Below are 21,533 nucleotides of genomic sequence, written 5' to 3'. Positions count from 1 at the left end.
ACCCAAAGAGCTGGGTGAAGGGTTGGGAGAAATTTTCCTCTGGTGTAATCTCCTTACAGTGGGTATCATTATTAAAGTAACCCCAAAACCATACAGTTAGTGTGTGATAGCTCTGAATCCATGTGCCTGCCTTCCAGCAGAAGTTAAAGATCCATGAATTCCTCACCTTATTGTGATATATGTTATGGAATAATTCGTGCCGTGTAAAATATACATGAAATAAGTTGTGCTTGTACAAAAAATTCTTAAAGATTTAAAACCACAAGCCGCAGCCGGGGAAAAGATTGCTTCACAAATTGAGAAATCACAGATGGCAGTGGAGACAAAAAACTAATTAGCAAACAAAAAGACCTGGCTCTGTGCAGAGATGGGCCCTTTCCCAGGACAGTCCAGAGACACCCAAGTGATGAATACTCAGTAAGTATCTATGATCAAGACAGTCAGAGTCTTCAAGGGTGTGCATCCCAATGCCAGGTTCCCATAACTCGAAGATCAGCATTCATCACTTCCCAGAAACAGTTTTGTCCAGCCCAGCACAGAGAAAAGGAAACTACATAAATATGTGAAGCAACAAGAAGAATAGGAGCAACTCTGCCCCAGGCGGAAAAATCTGTATAAAACCAACCCGAAGGAGGCAACATTTGTGAGCAGAGGGGATCCGAAGCGATAGAGTTTAGATCACCCAGTGCCGATCCCAGGCTCGAAGCTGCCCCTTTGATTGTGGCTATCGGAGACCGAATCTTGGTTGCAAAATAAAAAAACCCTTTTTTATTGATTATTGATTGGCTTTATCATTTATTACTTATAATATTATTAAGCCATAAAACAAACTGGATTGCTGGGGAAGATGAAACAGGAAAGCCTTATAAATATGATTGCCTGGCAAAAGATTTTGAGAATATAGAAAGTATAAGCGAGATTGAAATGAAAGCAAGCTTTGAGATACCTCAGTTACTGAACAACTTGAAAACAATGGTATGGCCAGCTGAAGGTAATCCCTTTTTGATCAAACAATTCCCTCTGCTTGCAGACAGCTCCAAGGGTCAGAGCAGACCCCACTAGCTTGGCAGAAGGGGCCCAAAGAGGAGTTTTTAGGGTTTAAAATGTAACACAGTGTGGTAAGGTAATGATTCTTATAGGCTGTATGTAAATGCTATAGGATTGTATCTTGTACTAGATTGGTTAGTGAGAATTAGCATATTCAGCACAGAAGATGATTTATCGTATTGTAACGAGAACCTCGCCCTCTCATCCTCTCTCTCTCTCTCTCTCTCTCTCTCTCTCTCTCATCTCTTACCACGCTCTTGCCTTCTCTCTCTTTACCACTCTCTTTACTTCTCTTGGGCCTGCTCCAGCTTTGTCTGGCAGCTCCCAGCAGGGCCCTGCACCCAGGCCCTTTGCAATAAACTGCACGTTCCACAGCCTGGCTTCAGAGATCTCTCCAGATCCCTTGGAAGGTGAGAGCACCTGGAGACCAGAGGAAACCAGCTGGAGCTCCAGGCACAGCTGATGATTGGCACAGCTGAGCCTGGGGAAGCTCCCATAGCTCCTGCCTTCTCCCTCCCTGTTGACAGCTCCCTCTCTCCAGCCCTCAGACCCTGTCTGTGGTAGTTGGTGTTTTACAGTTGTTTTAATCCAAAAGATAGATTTCCATGTTAGTCAGTTATAATGGTTTCTCCCATGTACCCCATTTTGTTCCCCCTAATGGTTCAGTCCTAAGTTGTTCACCACAAAGTTTTCTGCCACTTGTCTGCCCATCAGTGTGTCAGTCTCCCTGCTCCTCCCCTCATTCCCTTAGAAGCCCTTGTCAATCTCAGTTGTACTACCCCTTACTCTTGTCAGTCTCTGTAGTCACTCCCTTGTAGTCTCAAATGTTCTGTGTCAGCAATGTCTCGATGGTTGATTGCTTTGTGAGGCTTCTTCCCTCCCCTGAATGATCCTTATTGGAGTTGCTGAGTGATGTGTTCCTCCCCTAAGATCCCCTCATTGGGTGAGAGTTGTATCCACCCCTTGTACCATCCCCTCTTTAAAAATGCTAGTCGGACCCATTTTTTTTGTGACTTGCATCTGACCCCTTTTGGGAATAGACCTTCCTTGGAAACTCAGACCAGTGATCCTTCCTTGTTTCCTTTGCCTCTGATTTCTCGTGCCGTGCTCCTGCTGTGTCACCCACGCCGTAGCGATTACCGCCACCCTGGACGGTCTCGGCAGAGATCAGGGGGCGGCCACTCTCGAGTGTGCCCTCGGCCACCAAGGGTGTGCCAGCCAGAGAACCTCCATCCCGTGGCTGCAGAGCCCTTCCACACCTGCCCATCCCCTTTCTTCCCTTCCAGCTCATCCCTTTGCTTCGCCTTCCATTAATAAACAGTTTGGCTTCTTCGCTTTACCTGCATCTCTGTGGAGCTGGAGTGATGCAAATCTGGGGCCCAGGGACAATCAGGCCCCTCCTGCCGTTCTCCTCCACGCCGTGTTTTTTGCAGAGACACAGAGGAACGAGGGCAGATGAGGCTGGAAAGGTCCCTGTGCTGAAGGTCCAGTTCCACAACACTGTGGAGTTTGAGATGTTGCTGAGCACCCTGGAGCCCCTGGACATTGGAAAAACCAACCTGAGGATGCTCTGAACCCAGCTCTGAGGGATTCCATGGCAAGCATCCATGGAGGGCAAAGGAGCTTGGAATGCTGGAAGGTTTCAGGAACAGCTTCCTAAAAGCACAGCAGTGCTCCATCCCTGCCCTGGATCAGGAAGAGGGCAGAAGCAGAGACCATCTGGGCTTAACAGAGAGCTTTGGGTGTGCCTAAGGGTAAATGAAGCAGCAGCACGGTGCCCGAGACTGGGACATGCGACCGTGCCAGTGCCTGGAGCGCTGTCAGGCAGTGCCGGGATCCTGGGTGTGGTTCTGGTCCCCACAACCAAGGAATGGCAGCCACAGGCTCAGACCCAGTCAGAAAGCCAACCAAGTGAGACCAGAGGGAGGGCACCCTTCCAGTTTCTCTTGGGCATGGCCACAAAACAGCCCCTGCTGCTCCTTCCTCCGCCTGTGTTCGGGCTGTGCTGGTGGCAGAGCCAGCCAGGTTGTGCTCTGCGTTCCAAAGCCTGTTGAGAGCGGGCATGAAAAGCGCTGTGTGCACAGCAGAGTCCTGGAAGGTGCTGGCAAGTGCGTCCTGCAGGGACAGGGCTCTGGGCTCTGGCTGGGAACAGCCTGGTTTTGCTGCTGTGAGTGCAGGCAGGAGCTGAGGCAGGTGAAGAGGCAGCGGGCAGCTTGTGTTTGTAGAGGGCCAGGGGCTGCACATCTGAACCTCCCCCTGGACACACACTTGGGGGAATACGAGCTAGAGCTGTAGTGCCTGTCCTGAAAGGACCTGGAGTCATTCAGCCCTGCCAGCTTTTCTTAAGAGTGTGTTGGTGTTCCCCAGGAAAGCTACACATTTGGGGAAATGCCTTTGGAGGAAAGGGGCTTGCTTCTCAAGGAAAGTGCTTCCCAGGGAGCTCCCAGTGAGGTTGGTGCAAGTGTCCCCCTTTGGCTCTCTGTGCTCCTTTCAGTCCTTGAGGCCCCTTGCACTTGGCAGAGGTGCAGGGCAAGGGAGAAGGCTGTGAAGAGCAGGTTTGGCATCTGCCTGGACCTGCAGAGACCAACCCAAGCACCCGCAGCAGGGTGTGTTCCCTCCCTTTGGACAGAGGTGTGAGCAGGAGCATCTCTGTCCAGCCATGAGCCCCAAAGCTCTCTTTGAGAGCTGTGAATTAAAAGGCCTTTACACACACACTTTTCTCATCTTCCCTTTCTGCTGTGTTTCAACTCTTGGCAATGTGCATTTGCCTCCTGCTTGGTGGAATCTGCTGTGGCCCAGGGCTGGCACAGAGCTGGGCTGTGTGGACCAGGCAGCGTGGAGAGCCTTGGCTGATCTTGTGTGTCCCTGGCCTCACAAAAGGCTTGGAAGGTTTGCCTCCCAAGGCATCCTGCTCATTGGCTCTCCCTGTGCATCTTGTAGAGAGCAAGGTGGGCATTTCTGGCAGCTGGGCATCAGCAGGCCTCAAAATGGGGGCGTGTTGTGGAGCAAGCCCAGCTGAGATTCCTGAGAGGAGCCCAGTGCTCCTTGTTCCCCTCTGCTGACACGTGAGCGTTTGTCTGGTTTTGGGATGGCCCTGGCTGTGTCAGGGGTGCTACATGGACATGAGACAGCTGTTCCTGTCCTGCTGGGTCCCAGCAGTGCCTCACAGCAGCCCTGCACCCATGTCAGGATGCAGGCCAAGAGAGGTCCTGGAAGCTGAGGCAGCTGATTTTAAGCTTGTGCAGGTGCCTACAGGTCAAGGCCAAGGGTGTTCCCTCAGGATATAGCAGTCCTGAGGGCTCTTCCTCAATCAAAGAAATTGGCAGACAAATGCATTGTCTGCCAAAAGCCCTTTTATTGACTTGACAGGAGGGCAGGAGTCTGCATCCTACTAAAATGTTTCTCCACCACATATAAATTTCAGTGGGTTGATGTAGGAATTGTATCAAAAATACCATCCATTTTTACACAGCTGAGGTGATTTGATAGGCAGGTGGTTAGAAAGACATTGGGTCAGATTCCTGTACTTGAAGCTGATGTCCAGGCCTTGGCCAGGAGCGCTCTTGATGCCCTAAAGCAGCACAAAGTCTTCCTCATGTCTTCCCTGCACTGGGCTGATTCGCCACTTGCCCTTAGTTCTTCTGGCAGACTATGTCTAAAGCTTCTGTCAAGTCACTCTCTTTTCAAGTTAGGCCTGCCATGTTTTTCTTATGCTAGCTGGTGCTAAGGACTTATGTCTGCCTGTGCTAAGCACTTGTTTACTAATGTGAATTGCTTGTGCTTACTTATGTCAAACCAAGGCCTTGTTCCATTGCCAAAGGTGCCTGAGGCCCCCTACTCCTTGTGGCACCAGTTGCTTTGCTGTGGGATGTTCTGCCTCCCCGGAGAGTAAAGAGGGAGCTGGAGAAAGAGCTGGCCAGGCTGCTCTGGATCCTTTCCCAGCAGCCCTGGCTGAGTGGAGCAGTGCGAGCTGAGCGCAGAGGTGCCCATGGAACAGCCGTGCCCAGGAAGGCTCGGTGGGAAGGGTGATCCAGGAACCACAGGCCTGGCAGTCTGAGCTGCCACCGGGGAAGGCCTTGGAGCAGATCCTCCTGAGTGCCAGCCCACGGCACGTGCAGGGAACCAGGGCGTCTGCTGGAGGCTGGGAAAGCTCTGCGGAGGGACAGGGACAGCTGGGGGTCCTGGTGGGGTGTTGAGGGCTTCTGTGTGGGAATTTGGGGGATTGGTGTTGGTGGATGTTGGAGAAGGCATTGTCTGGAAGGTGAGAGGTCTAGGCTGGAATTTGAGTCAGTCTGAAGGCAGCATCTGTGCTTTGGCACAGCTTTGGTTAGAGAGGGCAGAAAGAATATCTGTGACTTTTATTCTTCATGGTCCTGATTCTCCTGCAGGGAACAAGAGGGGAGAGCTGTACTTTACTGGCCACTTAGATATCTGTACCAGGGGGAGGATTAGCCCTTTTGCCATCTACTCATTTGCTTGGGCTACTTTTGTAACACTGAGTGGACTGTAATTTCTTGAGAGCTTTTATTCCTTAAGAGACTTAGGATATTATCATCCCTTCATAGGAAACTGTTTGCAAACCAAGGAATGGCCTTTTGTTTGCCTCTGTGTAGTGTTATGTTCTGTAAAGTGACTCTCAGTGGATGATGTTAAGGCAAATGAGTTGCTGCTTTGAGAAGGGAAGCAAAATTCCAACTCTTCACCTTCTCAGGCCATCCCAATGAATTTGGGAAGTTTGCAACTTTTTAGAACTACTTGAGTTGAGCAATGGGAAGTAAAGATTTCCTGAACTGAGGATTCTTAAATGCCAGGTTCTTCTGTGCCTTTGCCACTAAGGTGTTTTTGTGCTGAAGGAAATGACTTCAATGAGAAAATAATTTCAGCATGGAGTAAGAGACCAAGTGCTGCCAGCAGCTGCTCCAGGTGCTGCTGCCAACAGCCCCTGCAGGAAGGAGCACAGCCCCCAATGCACGTGGGCTTTGGCTCCCTGTGGCACAGAAGCCCCCCGGGGGCACAGGTCTCTGGGGCAGGAGATGGGCACCAGCGCTGCCAGGGCTCGGGGGGTGGCAGCTCTGCTTGGGCAGGGACTCTGCCACACCTGCTGATGTCAGCGCTGCCCGGGCCCCAGGGGTCAGAGCAGCATTCGTTGCCTGGCCCACACGTTCCCTGTCCGTGTCACACCTGTGGGTTTAGGATGGCCACCAGCTGGGACGTGTCCCAAGGAGGCCGTGCCAGCTTCTGTGGAAGGTCTGGTGCCCTTCCCAGCGGGGCTGCATCAGCAGCCCTGGGGCTCCTTCTGCTGCCCTGAGCCTGCAGAGCAGGGCAGTGTTTGCTGATGGTTTGAGCTGTTCCTAAAGACCCTGTTGGGCTGTCTTAGACACTTGGTGTGAGTGATTTCTTCCAACCTGAGCCCCTTTGGCTGGGCTGGGGGCGGCCCCAAGGCAGGGGGCAGTGTGTGCAGGGGTCCTTTGTGACACGCTGCAGCACGGTCACCATGCCATGGAACGGGTGTCCAAGGCCCCTTTGTGACACGTGGGAAAAAGAAGCTTGCCCGGCTGCTGGGAACAGGCAACGGGGCAGAACGGGACAGAGCGGTGCCGTGAGGAGCCCCCGCACAGCGCTCTCGTTCCTGTCTGACCCGCAGCCTTTCCCAGGCGTTATTCCTGCAGCTGAGCTCGAGGCCAGACCACGGGACTTGGTGACCCGTGGCCTTGCCGAGGCTTCTCTTCTGCAGCTGCTCTCGAGGGCAGAGCGTGGCACTTGGTGCCCCAGAGGCATCTCCCATCCCTACCACCGGTGCCCTCGAGGCCCGACCAGAATCCTTGACAGGAATCTCCTGTCCTTGTGGCAGGAGCCCTGGAGACCAGAGTGCAGGACTTGCTGTCCTGTAGCCTTCCTGAGGCTTCTGTCTTGAAGGTGCCTTCCAGGCACAACTGCAGGACTTGCTGACTCGGAGCTTTTCCCAGGCATCTCTCCTGCAAGTAGCCACAAATCCAGCCACTACCATGGAGCAGAGAGCCCTGAGAGCGCCCAAGGTGGCCTGGGGGGAACAGGAGGAAGAAGGCCCTGCAGCTGTCCCAGCCCAGGAGACCAAAGAGGTGGTGCCGTTTGAGCTGCCGCAGGAGGGTGAGGGCCAGAGCTGGGCCACAGGCTTGGTGCCTGCAGCCAGCTTGGCACCTTTGCATCCCATCCCATCCCATCCCATCCCATCCCATCCCATCCCATCCCATCCCATCCCATCCCATCACATGCAATCACATTGCATCCCAACCCATCCCATCTCCTGGGGATGTTCCCATGGACAGAATGGAATAGGGATGAAGAAGACATGGAGCAGAGAGACCCAAGAGTGCCCAAGCTGCTCAGGGTGGAGGAGGAGGAAGAAGGCCGTGGACCTGCTCCAACACAGGAAACCAAAGAGGAGGTGACACTCGGGCTGCCACAGGAGGGTGAGTGCCAGAGCTGGGCCACAGGGTGGGTGCCTGCAGCCAGCTTGGCACCTTTGCATCCCATCCCATCCCATCCCATTCCCTGGGCCATGCCCATGGACAGGACAGAAAAGGGGCCGGGCAGACACCCCGCAGGGGCCGTGCTCCATCCCCTGGGGCATCCCGGGGCTGTCCCTGCCTGGGGAGTGCAGGGCTGGGCCGTGTTCTCCGGCCTCTCCCGCAGCCCCTCAGCTCTGGCTGTGCTCGCTCTTTGCCAGGTGCAGCCCTGGAGCGCACACAAGAGCAGGAGCCCGCCCGTGGCCTCTTCCGCAGAACAGCGCAGGTACCTGCAGCCATCCTCACCTGGGCTGGGCTTGCTGGGACCGCGCTTGGAGCTGGTGGCTTCTTGCCCTTCTCTTACAGCTGGTGGCTTCTTGCCCTTCTCCTACAGCTGGTTTGCAAATTCATGAGGAGAATTCGGGAGGAAGAGACCAGCACCATGGGCACTGGGCTCAGAGCCTATTCGCACATCTTCAAAACTAAGACCAGTGCTGTTCTGCTGGATATGCTGGTAGAGGAGGGCTTTTCCAACCCAAAGCAAGTAAGCAGCCTGTGGCCAGGTTTTGATCCTCCCAGGAATTGCTTGCTCTCCCAAGCCATGCCTGCTGCTCACTGGAACTCTTGGAGGCCATGGCAGCGTGGTGGCACGGGAAGCACTTGTCTGGAGAAGCTGGGCAGATTCCTCCCTCTGGCCGCTTTCCAAGTGTCCCCGTGCCTTCTCCAGGTGCCCGCCCTGGTCAGGTACATCCACCAGTGGCTCCTGGCCAATCAGTTTGCTGAGCACAGGCTGAACAGGAGCCTGCTGGATCTGACGGAAGCACAGCCCACTGACGTAGTCATGACACTCCTGCGTGTGGCCCCGTCCTGTGACAGGTATGGGGCCCACCTGCCCAGAGCGCTCAGGGCTCCCCAGCCCATCAGCCTGTACAGCCTGGCCCAGGTGTCCGACCAACAGAGAGTTCCAGGGCCCTCTGGCTGCTCCCTTTGCCAGCCCTGGCACGTCAGGCCTCGAGCCTGCTGCCATGCTCCCTCGCTGCCCCTCAGGGGCCTGTCCCCACAGGCCTGGGCTGCCTGGGTGCTGCTGGCCAGTGGCAGTGGGCAGAGGCAGAGCTGGCAGCCAGCTCAGGTCCCCACTGCTGCCCAGGCCCCCGTGCTGTGTCTGAGACCCCCCTGAGACAGAGCTCTAACCCCACAGAGCTGCTTTCACCATGTGGAAGAGCATCATGTGCTCGCCCAGGACTTCAGAGGCAACGCTGCTGATCCTCCTGCATGTTCTGGGCAGCTGGCCCAAGCACAGCACGTGCACCTCCGATGGGGACAAAACGGGTGTCTTTGTCCTGGCTGTGAGTTTCTCTAACTGGCCTTTGCTGGCCCCAAGGCCGCCTCTCCAGCAGCTCTCCATCCCCGTTCCCCCACTGCATCTCCCTGCTGCAGGCGCTGGGCTGAAACCTGGCCCAGGGGCAGCTCCAGGCCCAGCAGGCCCCGTGCTCCCCCTGCCAAGGTCTCTCCGGGCCTCTCCCTTCCAAGCTCGGGCCCTGCCACACGGACACCTGGGCACTGAGCGCTGTCTCGGGGCACTTTGTCCTTTGCAGGCAACCGTGGTGATGTGGAAGATCCTCCAGGTGCCCTGTGTCCCACATATGGTGACGGTCTATTTCCCCCGCCTCTTTGTGCATCTGCTCTTCCAAGTGTTCCTCAGCACTCTGGATATGCCAGAGGAGGTCGATGCCTTCTGGAAAGGATGCCAGGAGCAATACGGCCTTGCCACCAGCCCCAACAGGTGCTCCATCCCACTCCTCCTGTCCCTGCCATGTCCCTTGGCAGGAGCCAGTGCTCCCAGCGTCACCTGGGCTTTGCTGTGCCCACAGGTTTGCAATGCGGACCCTGAAGTCCCTGCTCTGCCGCATGCAGCACAAGGATGTGGTGGTGGCAATGGAACGCAAATGTGGCTGGGACACACTGCTGTGTGCTGACACCCACCACTATGCCGTGGGTCTGCTGGCCAGGTGAGAGCCCCTTCTCCCCACAGCCTCTGACATTTGTGCTCCGGGCCCAGGGAGCTCCACACAGTCCCCGAGTCGTGGGCCAGAGGGCCTTGTCACCGAGGGATGGCCAAGCAGACTGCAAAAGGCTGGCAGAGGAGGGTGCCCAGCAGGAGCTGCCTCCCAAATAGCCCAGGGCCCCTTGCAGGATGCTGGGGAAAGAGCAGACCTCTGGGAGTCAGTCCTGGCAGAGGTTTGTCCCTCTGGCCCACAAGTCTTGGTTCCTTTTTCTCCTGCCAGGGAGATGTGCTGTGTCTCCATCCCCTTGTGCTCCCGCATCGCTCGCTACCTGCTGCGGCTGCTCAGCACACAGGAGCCACGCTGGGAGCTGCCCGCCCTGGCCTTCCTTGTTGAGGTGAGCCTGATGGCCAGCGCTGCCTGGCTGAGCTGCCTGCCAGCTCTCTGCCCTCTGGGAGCCGCAGCCGCCTGGGATGGTGCCCGCGCCCTGTGCTGCTGCCCAGGCCCAGGCCTGTGCGGCTCTGGGCTGCTGCCGGCCGGCTCGCCTGTCACTGCCCTGTGCCTTGCAGGTCCTCCAGTTCCTGGACTTGAGTGAACGTGGTGCTAACAGAGTCCTGCCAATCTTGTCGAGGCAGCTGCAGAGCGAGTGCAGAGAGAGGCGTCGCCTGGCGCTCAGGGCCCTTCTTGAGGTCATTGAGGAGCCCTTCATGGTGAGAAGGGGGCAGCGGCTGAGGCTGAGCTGGGGAATGCAGTCACTTGGGCTTGGCAGGGCTTTGGGCGCTGGGGCAGCTGCTCCCAGCTCTCCTGCCTCCCAGTTCAGCTGCCCCAGTGCTTGGGGACAGGCCTTTGGCCTCTGGGCCCTGCGGCAGCAGGATGGCATTTCACAAACTTGTCTTCCGCACAGACCAAAAAAATGTGGAGCCTGACTGAAAGTCTTGTGCAGTTCCTGTGGGACGCAGATGGAGAGATAGTTAGCATGACAGTCATGCTACTGAGCTTTATCATCTTGGACAATGACACACTGATGCCTGGCCCCATCACACTGCAGCTGCTTGAGGCGCTCCTGCCACTCTTTGACCACGTAAGGCTCACTGCCCCCAGCCACGGCCACTGCCTGCTGCCCGCACACTGTGTCCTGTGCATTTGCAGGCCTGCGCCAAGCTGAGCCCCGAGCAGCCGCAATGCTGAGGTCTTTTTTTCTTGCTTCCATACAGAACAATCGCCAGGTGCAGCTGCTCTCCATCCTGCTCTTCCGAACATTGGTGACTCTTCCAGAAAGGGAAAATGAAAAAAAGGCCCTGAAGACACCCCTGCGCCAGAGCCTGCTGCCCCTCTTCTTCCACTGCCATGATGGCAATCGGCTTGTGGCACAGGTGAGGACTCGTGGGCTGCTGCTGTCCCCCTGGCAGGGGGCTCGGCTGCCTCCTGGCCTGGCGCCTGCCAGGCTGCAGCCTCCTGCAGCCCTTGGCACAGGGACGCGGGTCCTGCGCCCTGGGCTGTGGGGCCATCTCCGCGTCTCTGCTGCTCTCCAGGCTTCTCAGGAATCGCTGCTTTGTGTGGCCGAGTTCCTGAAGAGGAAGGATCTTGAAAGACTGCTGAAGAGCCAGAATCTGTGGAAGTTCAGCGAGTGCCTGGTAAGGACGGCCTGCAAGCCCCAGCCTCAGCCCAGAGAAGCCCCCTGAGGGAGGTGCACAGAGTGTGGGGCTGGCAGCTGTGCCCCTGCCCGCTGCTGCAGCCAGAGGCCTTGCAGGCTCTTCTCCTGGCTCCCAAGGGCCCGAGCCGGGGGCTGATGGAGCCCCGGCCCGGTGGGGCTGCGGGGCGGGCCGGCACCACGGCTCCCCTGGCAGCAGCCGGCCCCCTCTGCCCCCTCCCCTCGGGAGCCCTTGGCCAGCGGCTGCTGGCCGCGCCTCAGGGCTGTGCGCCCAGGGGAGGCCGGGGCCGGGCGTAGGCAGCGCCCGGCCCAGGGGCTGAGCCTGCGCCAAGCCTTCCCTCCTGCCGCTCTCTCCAGCTGGCAGAGGACAGCAGCAGAGCGGCCGAGCACCTGCGCCAAGCCCTGCCCTACCTGCAGAGCTCACAGGAGTCCCTGCGAGCGGCAGCCATCAGGTTCATGGGTGAGCCACGAGCCAGGGCTCCCTCCCAGGCCCGGCCCGCCGCAGCTCGGCCCCAGCCCCGCCTGCTGCCCCAGCAGCGCCAGCTGGGCCCGGCGCCGTGGAGCCCCGCCTGGCCTGGGCATTGCTGCTGCCGCCCTCTGGCAGCCGTGCCCTGGGGCGGCAGCGTGCGCCAAGGGCCGGGCTGAGCCCTGCCGGGCCAGCAGCCTGTGTGGCCACAGCGCCGGCAGCGCCGCTGGCAGGGAGCTGTGCCGCTGGTGCCCTCACAGGCTCTGTGTTCACAGGGATGGCCGCGCGGCACCTGAGGGGGAAGAAGGAAGAGCTGCGGCTCATCTACAACGGTGAGTGAGGCCAGTGGGGGCTGCCGGGGGAGCTGCAAGCCCTGCCCCGGCTGCCAAGGGCTCTGCTCCCTGTGCGCACCAGGGCCGGCGTGGGCAGAGCACACACAGATTTCAGGGCCACTCAGGGGATTCGTGGCCAGCAGCTTCGGGCTGGTCCCGTTGGTCCCTGCTCCCTCCTGGCCATGGCTAGAGCCGGCTGCCATGGCCCTGCCAGGGCGCTCTCCTTGGCTCCCCGCAGATGCGGCATCTGACCATGGCTCTGTCCCTCTCTCTTTCAGCCCTTCAACACCTGACAGAGGACACCAGCAGTGCCGTGTCAGACATGGCACTTGCAACATTGCATGTCCTCCAGGCACTGCAGAGTGAGCCATATTCCGTCTTCCAGAGGCTGCAAGATCAGCTCCGCAGGGCATGGAGGACTCGGCCTCGTCTCTCGGGGCTCGGCTGGCTGCGCTGCTGCAGCTCTGCAGAGAGCTGATCCCAGAGGCTCTGTCTGCTGCGGCCACCTGAGCCAGCAGGAACTTTCCATTCCTTTCAGATTGTTCTTTTCTTCTTTTTGGTTGTTCTTTAGTATATCAATATAGAGTGTGTTATAATACACAGACTCCCAGGAGCTTTCTTCTGCTACCCAGGCTCTGCAGGGCTTAGGGGAAAAGGGGGACAAGGGTGCCTGGGCTCGACCAGCTGCCCAGGCGTGCAGTGTTGCAGGGAAAATGGCCAGAAACCCCTTGGCCTTTGATGGTTCTGTGGAAGCCTTTGTGCTGGTGGCAGAGTGGCTGGGCAGGGGCCGGAGCTGTGGGGATCCCTGTGAGAGCGGTGCCTGGAGATGGCCACAAGCCCTGTGCCAGGCAGGAAGCACCCTCTGTGTCCTCCTGCCTGCGTGCTGCTGGCTGGATTGCTGAGGGCTCCCAGCTGCCTCTGGATGGGGCTCCTCTGGAGCTGCTGTGGGGCTGCGGCGCTGCTGCCGGGCAGCTTGGCCGGGCTGGGGCAGCCCCTGAGGGGCTGGGGCCATGAAGGGATGAGGGGCTGGGAAGCCCTGACAGGACACGGCAGTGGGAAGGCACGAGGGGGATGTGTGAGGGAGTGGGTGGCTGGAACATTGGCTGGAGGGGGAGTGGGTTGGAGACAGAGAGAGCACTCACCCCGATGTTCATGTGGCAAACAGAGAGCGTTTATTCTCAAGCCCTTCCTTCTAAAGGGCCTTTGAGAAACCCAGTCTGGATAATTTCATTGCTCTGATCTCTATGCCTTGTCAGATTCTGGCCAGTGAAATGCTGCAGCCCTGGGAGAGATGTGACTGGGCAAGGCCCCTGGCAGTCAAACCAGGGCTGGTACATTCACACAGCACGAGCCAGCCTGCACTGTGACACACGGCAACAGAGTGCAAGGCACAGCTCCGGGTGCTCCCCAGGAACCTCAGCTCTGGGAGCACTGTCTGTCCCAAGCTCCAGGGGCTGCAGTGGGAGCCCAGCTGGGCTCTGCCCTGGGGCCATCCTGCAGGGACAGCTGGACACAGGGAGCATTCCCTTGCCACAAACAGCCAAGCCAGGGCTGCAGGGCAGCTGCTGCAGCCCGGACTGCACTGTTGTGTGCTGTGCTCTGGGGCTGGGGCTCCCCGCACAGGGCACTGGGCTGGTGTGCCACAGGAGACAGAGAAGCTTCAGCTTCAGCCTAACTGAGGTGGGTGCGTGGGCTGGGAAGAGTGGGGAGGCTCAAGGGGATGCACAGAGCTCATCCTGCTGCAAGGACGAGGAAAAGGGAGAGGGAGCTCAGCAGTGAGGAGAGCTGAAGGCTGGAGAGCAGCTCTGAATGACACTAAAATCCCACTGGACCTCTGAGACATTGCTGCTCCTCAGCCAGTGGCAGGATGAGTCCCTAAACCTGGGGCTCTGCCTTCCTCATGGTGAGGGGCACCAAGGAAGGCAACAGTGTGATGGAGACTGCAATGGGCTGAGAACTCACTGGGGGAAAAGAGGGAGCAGTTGGGAAGTAAAAGGCAGGTGGAGGAGAGAACTGTTCAGAGAAGGGCTGAGCTACAGCTTGAGCAAGATGAAAAATATCATTTGGGGTCATCCCAGATTGATTTCATTTCAGAAGTTACTGAACAAGTTTATTTTCTGGGGGGTGTCATGTTTTCCCTTGGAGGTGTACACTCTACAAACTTGGGCTGTGCTGCCAAAATGCTCAAGCAAGTCTGTGCTGCAGGTCACACCATTTCTTCTTTGGCTGATTCCAGCCCGGTGCTGAGCTCCAGCAGAGCCCTGGCAGAGCCCAGAGCAGCATCAGCACCCGCAGAGCCCGGCTGCAAGGAGAGAAAGCAGAAACCGCCCATCAGCTGAAGGCTCCTGTGCCCTTGTCTCAGCCACCCGCAGTGCCCAGGCCATGCTGGCCGTGCTCAGAGCAGTGCCCAGAGCTGCCCATCCCTGCGGCCTTTGGCACAGAGCAGGAGGGCAGGACATGTGCCCAGCCTGCAGCCAGCCAGGGCACATCCAGCCCTCAGCAGCTGCCCAGAGCAGGATGCTCCTGTGCTCGCTGCCATCTCCCAAAAGGTCTGATCCCACCCTGCCAAGCAGACGGGGACCCACCTCATGCCCTCCCCCGCTGGAAGAAAAGCTGCTCCCAAACGATGTCCTCAGCCTTCTCCAAGGGCACGGCCCATCCATGCCGCAGCTGCTCCCAAGCACTTCCCAATCCAGACTGGAGCCCACCTGGAACACTTCCTCTAGGAAAACATACAACAAATTATTGAAAATAGATTACAGACAAAAGGGGAAACAAGAAACAAGGTCAAAAATCTTATCTCTGCCAGGGGCTTGAGGAAGGCCCAACCCCTGCATGCCAGGGAAAAACCCACCCATGGGTGAGGGAAGCCCAGGCTTTCTCCCTTCCCCCCTGCACTGCCCCCCACAATAACAGTGACCCCAAAGCAAACAAGGGCAGTGGAGCAGCCCAAGCCCTTCCTTGCCTGCACAGCAAAGCAGCCCCTGCACAGCTTCTGGAGTCCCACCTCTGCTCTCACCATGGGGCTTTGTTTGTGTCGGGCTGGCTGCCCCAGCCCCAGCCCCAGCCCGGGGCACGGTGGGTGCTGGGGGCTGTTGGCAGGGCCAGGAGCCCACTCCCATTTTGTACCCACCCCAGCCCATGCCCCAGCCCTGCCGAAAGCATCTGGGCAGCGGCTGAAGGATCAGCTGCACCCGCCCCAGCAAAGGGGGAACCTTTGGTTCCTGGCCAGGCTGTGCAATGCCCAAATCTGGGAGCATCCCCCTGTGTGTGGACTCATCTGCAAATTCCCTGTGGAGCCTGGCTTTGAAGAAGGTGCCACAATCAAAGTCCAGCATCTTCAGCTGGTCAGTGGCCAGGTCCAGGAAGAGGTTGTCATCCTTGATGTCATCCTCGCTGTCTCCAGCAGCAGCAGCCCCACCTGGTACAGCTTCTCCAGGGGCTCATTCTCCTTCCCTGGGGTGAGACCAGGCTCTCAAGGTTCTGCCCAGGGCCCCAGCTGTCAGGGAACAAGGACAAGCAAAACCAGCGCAGATGGCAGCCACCAGTGCTGGGCAGAGCAGCTCAGCTCCAGCACAAGGGCTGTGTGTGCCCATCTGATGAGCCCTGGGCAGTGACATGGGCAGCACAAAAAAGTCTGGGTTCCTTTGCTACTCATTGCCAAGGCATGTGTGGGCTGTAACTTACCAGGGCCCTGCATCAAAGTGTGCCTGTGGCTCTCTCCCTTCTTCTAGGGCAGATGAATATCCTGCATCCCAGGATGACAGAGCAGCTCTTGCAATGAGGGTCTTTCCAAGTCCAGCATGGATAAACACCACCTGATCAGATCTTGGCGCTCTGGGCACAGAAACCAGAAACTGCCAGGCAGTTGGAGAAGGCTCCTGTTGGCTTTGTCCCACTATTCCCATGCCCAGGCCTTGCTGGATTTGCTCAGAGCTGGGCCTAAACTTTACCTTCAATTCCCTGTTTTGGAGGAGAGCAGGAGAGCAGGACATGTGCCACCTCCTCATCAGCTGCCAGAGCGGGATGCCCACGAGCTCGCTGCTGTCTCCCAGCACTGGGATTCCCCCCGTGCCCAGAGATGAGGATCCACCTTGAGAGAGCCCTTGTGGCAGTGAGAGCTGATGGTCCCAGCTGATGTTCTGGCCCCTCCTGAAAGGGTGCTCCCCGCAGACCATCTGGTGCAGCAGGATGCCCAGGGACCAGATGGTAGCTGGCTTGCCATAGTACCAGCCAAAGTGGGTCCATTCCGGGGGGCTGTATGACCGTGTTCCTATGGAATAGAGATGGAGTTCAGCAGGGGGATGCTGCTGCTCCCAGAGCCTGGCCCCAGCATCCCTGGGTGTGCGGGGGCTGCCCCAGTGGCACACGGGGTGACCCACTGCCCTCTCCCCAGCATCTGGGACTTGTGCACAGACTTGGGGTTGGGAAAGAAGCCACTGGTGCTGGAAGAGGGCAGTAGAAACCCTGGTAAGGCCTGACCATAGCAAGGAAGAACCCACTCAGTGCTGGTGAAAAACCATGCTGTTGTGAATTCGAATGAGGCCTGATTTTGAGAAGGAAATATGCTCTTATTTATCAAAACAAACTACAGAGGACGGGGAGTTTGAGATAAGCCCAAACTGCCACGCAACAACCCAAAGATAACATGTCCCAAACACACTGGGTTCCCCCCCATATAGTACATCCCTCAGAAGGAGAAGAACCCCAACCCAACCAAACCCTCATTTTATAACCCCTCTCGGGTCCAGGATTGGTGGGGTTTGGATCCGCAAGTTGATTGGTCGTTTTCCGGTGTTCTCATTGATCCTTATTGATATTCATTCTGGACCAATCATTTTCTCAGGGCATCGAATGATTGGTCAAGTCCCCTGTCCAATCACCTCCCACCCCCCTTCGACTATCGCCCCCACCAAACCCTGGACCTCCCCTCCCCAGGACCCACAACAAACACCCATCAACTCACCCCAAAACAAGAATTCCCAACCCAGCCCCAATGCAACACAAATTGAATGTAATAAGAGGCAATACATTTGTTCATTAATTAAATGAATAGCTAAAAAATTATACAATATAAAAGCAATAACTAAATAGCTAAAACCGCTTGATTCTTAAATATGCAGCCACATATGGTTGCTTGGCTTGGAGGAATCGTATAGTTCTTTGGGAATTCCATGGTAAAGATATACCTTATAAGGAAAAGTTCACCCAGAGGTCACAGAGGAAGGCTGTAACAACAATCCCTAAACTCATAAGAATTGCTTAGGCTTGCAGGAATCGTATAGTTTTCTGAAAATTCCACTGTATTGATATGCCTTATAAGGAAAAGTTCACTTAGAGGTTAAAGAGGAAGACTTGGAGCCTTCATCCTACGACCACCAGAATGCAGAAAAAGACCCCCTAGCAACTGAACGAGCAAGCGCAAAAGACAGACCACGTCATCCCTGAATCCGGGAGAAGAAGGCAATAAAAGGCGAACCTTGGGGATAGGAACGGTGCGAGCCTAGAGGAGTGGAGACTCCCGGCCGCCCAGCACTGAACTTTGCTTATTCTTGCTTGCTTAATAATAATAATAATAATAATAATAAAAAAAATTATGATCCTTAAATCCAGTGAACTCGTTTATCGCACCCATGAAATGTTTCGTTTCACGCAAATAAGAAAGAAGCCACAAGCCAACACTCTTCTTTATTGCTACACTGTTTTCTTTGGTTACTTCTCTAATAGGAATGACTTTGGGGTGTGATTTGTTTGTTTCTCTCTTCCGTTCCTTGGGGCACGCGGCGGCTCCTCCGTTGGGTTCGCGGGGCAACGGAGGAACGGCCGCGAGCTCCGTCGGCTCCGCAGCAGCAGCAGCAGCAGCAGCAGCAGCAGCAGCAGCAGCAGCAGCAGCAGCAGCAGCAGCAGCAGCGCTTCTCTTGATCGGTTTTCCACTTGACTTTTCCCTCGCTCCGCATCCCCTTCTCCCTCCCACTCACTGTATTCCCGTCCCGTTCCGTGCCGGGCCGTGCCGTCCGTGTTCCGCCTCTCCCGGCCCAGCTGATGCCGCGTCCTGCAAGGCGCCCCTTGGCGGGGCCGCCCCGTGCCCGCCCCTGCCCGGCCCGCCGTGGTTCCGCCTGGGCCGGGCTCTCTCCGTCCTGGCTGTGGCGCCGCTGGAAGAGCCGCTTGCTCTGGTGCTGGAGGAGCATCGCGGTCTTTTGGCTCGGCCGGGCGCGGGCTCTGGCCCAGCCCCGGCCGAGGCCCCGGCCCCGAACGAAGCCCCTGCCGCGGTTCCGCCCGCAGCCGCTCCGCTGCCGCCCGGCTCCCGCCACGTGGCCGAGAGCGTGGCCGGCAGCTTCCCTGCTCCGAGCTCCGCCGCTCGCCAGCTCGGCCGCCGGCCCCGAGCCGCCGCAGCCCGGGGCGGCTCGGCAAGCAGCAGCGCGCTGGGCAGGCGGGTGCCCCGGGCAGAAGAGCGGGAGCGCGATGCCGCCCGCACGGGCGGAGAAGCCTCCCCTGGAGCAGCTCTACTGGCAGGGCCCGCTGCTGGGCAGCGGCGGCTGCGGCAGCGTTTACTCCGGGACCCGGCTCGCCAATGGCGCCCCGGTAAGAGACGGGGCCGGCTCGCAGGGCAGCGGCAGGCGGCGGGCAGCGGGCGACGAGCTCATCCCGCCGCTCGCCTTGGCTCGCAGGTGGCCATCAAGCGAGTGTCCCGGGAGCACATCTCGGAGTGGGCGCGGCTGGTGAGTGAGCGGGGCCAGCGGGAGGAGCCGGCAGGGTGGGCCGGGCGGGGCTGAGGCGAGGCCCGGCAGGGCGGCAGCCGGAACGCTGCGAGGGCAGCGAGCGTGGAGTGAGCGGGGGCCGCGCAGCGCCCCGGGCCGGGCCATGGCGAGCCACGGCGGGGCCGGGCAGGGGCTGCCCGAGGCGCGGCGCAGCATCGGCCCCGCTGACGGCATTGCAGTCCCCCCGCAGCGCAACGGCGCCCTTATGCCCCTGGAGCTGGCGCTGCTGTGGATGGTGTCGTGGCCTGGCTTCCACGGCGTCGTGCAGCTCCTGGACTGGTTCGAGGTGCCCGAGGGCTTCGCGCTGGTCATGGAACATCCGCAGTGCTGTCAGGACCTCTGGTACTTCCTGCACGAGCGGCACTTCCTGACGGAGCCCGTGGCGTGGGGGCTGTTCTGCCAGGTGCTGGAGGCCGTGCGGCACTGCAGCAGCCGCGGCGTCCTGCACCGCGACATCAAGGCCGAGAACGTCCTCGTCAACCTGGCCACGGGTGAGGCGAAGCTCATCGACTTCGGCTGCGGCAGCATCCTCCAGGACACGTTCTACACCCGGATGTCAGGTGAGCCCAAGCCGGGGCCCAGCCGGGCAGCTGAGTTCCCCGCTTTGCTGGCAGAGGGGGAAGAGGGGGGAAGGAAGGAGGGGGAATCCTTCTTCAGCCAGCTGCAGCCAAGTTGCTTTTTGGCAGGGCAGGGGCTGGCTGTTGTGGAACGGGAGCTGGCTGGGAGGGAGGGAAGGAAGGCAGGAGGGAGCAGCATGGGCCTGATGAGCTGCGCCCGTGTCCCATAGGAACCCCGGAGTACAGCCCACCGGAGTGGATCCTCTTTGGCTGCTACCATGGCCAGCCAGCCACTATCTGGTCCCTGGGCATCCTGCTCTATGACCTGGTCTGCGGGCACCTTCCTTTCCACACCAACGAGGACATCGTCCGAGGCCAGCTCGTCTTCCCGCCCCGGGTGTCTCAAGGTGGGGATGCGCCTTCAAGGCACGAGGGGAAGAACGGGGTTGGGAGGGGCAGCTGGCACATAAGCATCCTGCTCTTGCAGCTGGTGAGGAGGTGGATCTCCTGGGCTTAGCTGGAGGAGGTGGCACCTGTGCCTCTGTGCTGGTGTCCTCCGCAAGAGAGGAGCAATAGGAAGCTTTTGGGTGTAGCTCTGAGCACTGCTGGTGTTGCCTGGGCACTGTGGAATGTGGGAGAGCATGGACAGGAGTTTTCTGGTTTCTCTCCGCAGAGTGCCAGCACCTCATCAGGTGGTGTTTATCCATGGACCCCACACACAGGCCATGCTTGGAGGACCTTTTTGAGCATTCTTGGCTGCAGGAGCCCTGCCTGGCCCAGGAGACAGCAGAGATGCATCCCTGAGCACAGTAGGATCCAGGAGCCCAGCAAGCAGCAGTGGCACGTGTCTCGTGGCACTGGAAGAAAACCCCGGAGCGTTTCCCTGTGGCCGCGGTGCGGAGGAGAGAGCGCAGCCAAGGAGATGCTGCTTCCGCTGGTCCCCACGAGCTGTGGAGGGAGCGGCTCCGTACTGCCCGTCCTATTGGAGAAGTGGTGGCAGTGCAGTGAAGGTGACATGGATTGGGACAGAGGAAACATCCCCCTGCAGCTCAATGGCATCGTGATGTCCCCGCAAGCCGAGGCACAGCTGGCGTGTTCTTCTGGAGCACGACGTGGAGCTGGGAACACCGTCCTGGACCTGGCCGCTGGCGGGGCAGAGCCGATTGGCTTTGGCTGCGGCACCTGCCTGAAGGACACGCTCTGCACTCCGATGAAATCAAGATGAGTCCCCAGCCGGCGCAGGGGCGGGGGATGCTGGTGCTTCCAGGCACGGCAGAGCTCGGCCTGGCCACGTGCCGGAGGTTCCCTGCTCGGCAGCGCTGGGGAATATTAATTTTTCTGCTGGCCGCCGAGCTGCTTTTTGGTGGGACAGGGGACGGATGTTGTGGAAGGGGAGCCTGCTTCTGGCCTTGCTGACAGCTTCTGCCAGCCAGCCTGGCACGAGCTGAGGCGGGGGCAGCCAGCCTGACAAAAGCATCCATCCATGTGGATGGGGGGCGGCAGAGGGGGGGATGGGTTCTGTAGCCGTGCCCCAGCTGGTCTGCTCTGCAGGCCCTTGAGGAAGAGGTGCGTTTACGGGCAGGAAAGGTGGGGATTTTCCCCACCCCTGGACAGGTTTAATTCTCACATGGAGTGGTCAGACCCTCCTCAGGCCTGTGAAACGGTGACAGGCTTTGTGCTTTTTCTTGTTTCCAGGTTTTGTTTTGAATTGACTTTCATGCAATTGTTCTTTTGTTTTCCCAGGAGGATTACACCTGGTGCCCAGACCGGACAGGGAAGCGCCTGCAGCGTCCGTGGAGCGTGTCCAGTGCCAGCGCTGCCCCAGGGGCCACGGTCTGCAGGGACAGCCCCTTCCAGAAGGACGAGGACCTGGTTTGGGATCAGCTCCTCTCCTGGCAGCAGCTCTCCAGAGGTGGGCACCCGGCTCCACAGCTCGGCTGGCAGAAGGGCTCCGGGCAGACGGAAGCGGGCACACGGGCATCCTGCTCTTGCAGCTGCTGAGGAGGTTGCTGTGCCATGATTAAGCAGAGGAGGCGGAACGTGGCCTGCCACGCTGCCCTTTTCTAAAAACAGAGAATGCTTGGGAGGTTTGGGCTCTGAGCAGAGCCAGCAGCCTGGCCCGGGCACAGGCCATGGCGGGACAGGGGGACAGGAGCCTGCTGCCACTGACCGTGGCTCTCTGGTTTCTCTCCACAGGCTGCCAGCACCTCATGCCATGGGAACGGCACCGCTCG

At 58.5% G+C, this 21,533-nt stretch overlaps 1 protein-coding gene across 1 annotated transcript; it reads left to right on the top strand.

Moving 5' to 3' along the window:
• Positions 1-18,446: 18,446 nt before the first annotated feature.
• Positions 18,447-20,524, top strand: LOC136570458 (serine/threonine-protein kinase pim-1-like). Its single transcript, XM_066570929.1, is given in 6 exon segments — positions 18,447-18,566; positions 18,653-18,703; positions 18,933-19,302; positions 19,530-19,706; positions 19,973-20,100; positions 20,102-20,524. Coding segments are annotated over 6 exon segments (1,269 nt in total).
• The last annotated feature ends 1,009 nt before the right edge of the window (positions 20,525-21,533 follow it).

This window comes from Molothrus aeneus, unplaced genomic scaffold (assembly GCF_037042795.1).
Source record: "Molothrus aeneus isolate 106 unplaced genomic scaffold, BPBGC_Maene_1.0 scaffold_34, whole genome shotgun sequence".
In the NCBI taxonomy this organism is placed as follows: Eukaryota; Metazoa; Chordata; class Aves; order Passeriformes; family Icteridae; genus Molothrus; species Molothrus aeneus.
The sequence above is the reverse complement of the archived record's forward strand: the minus strand, read 5'-3'. Positions and strand labels throughout refer to the sequence as shown.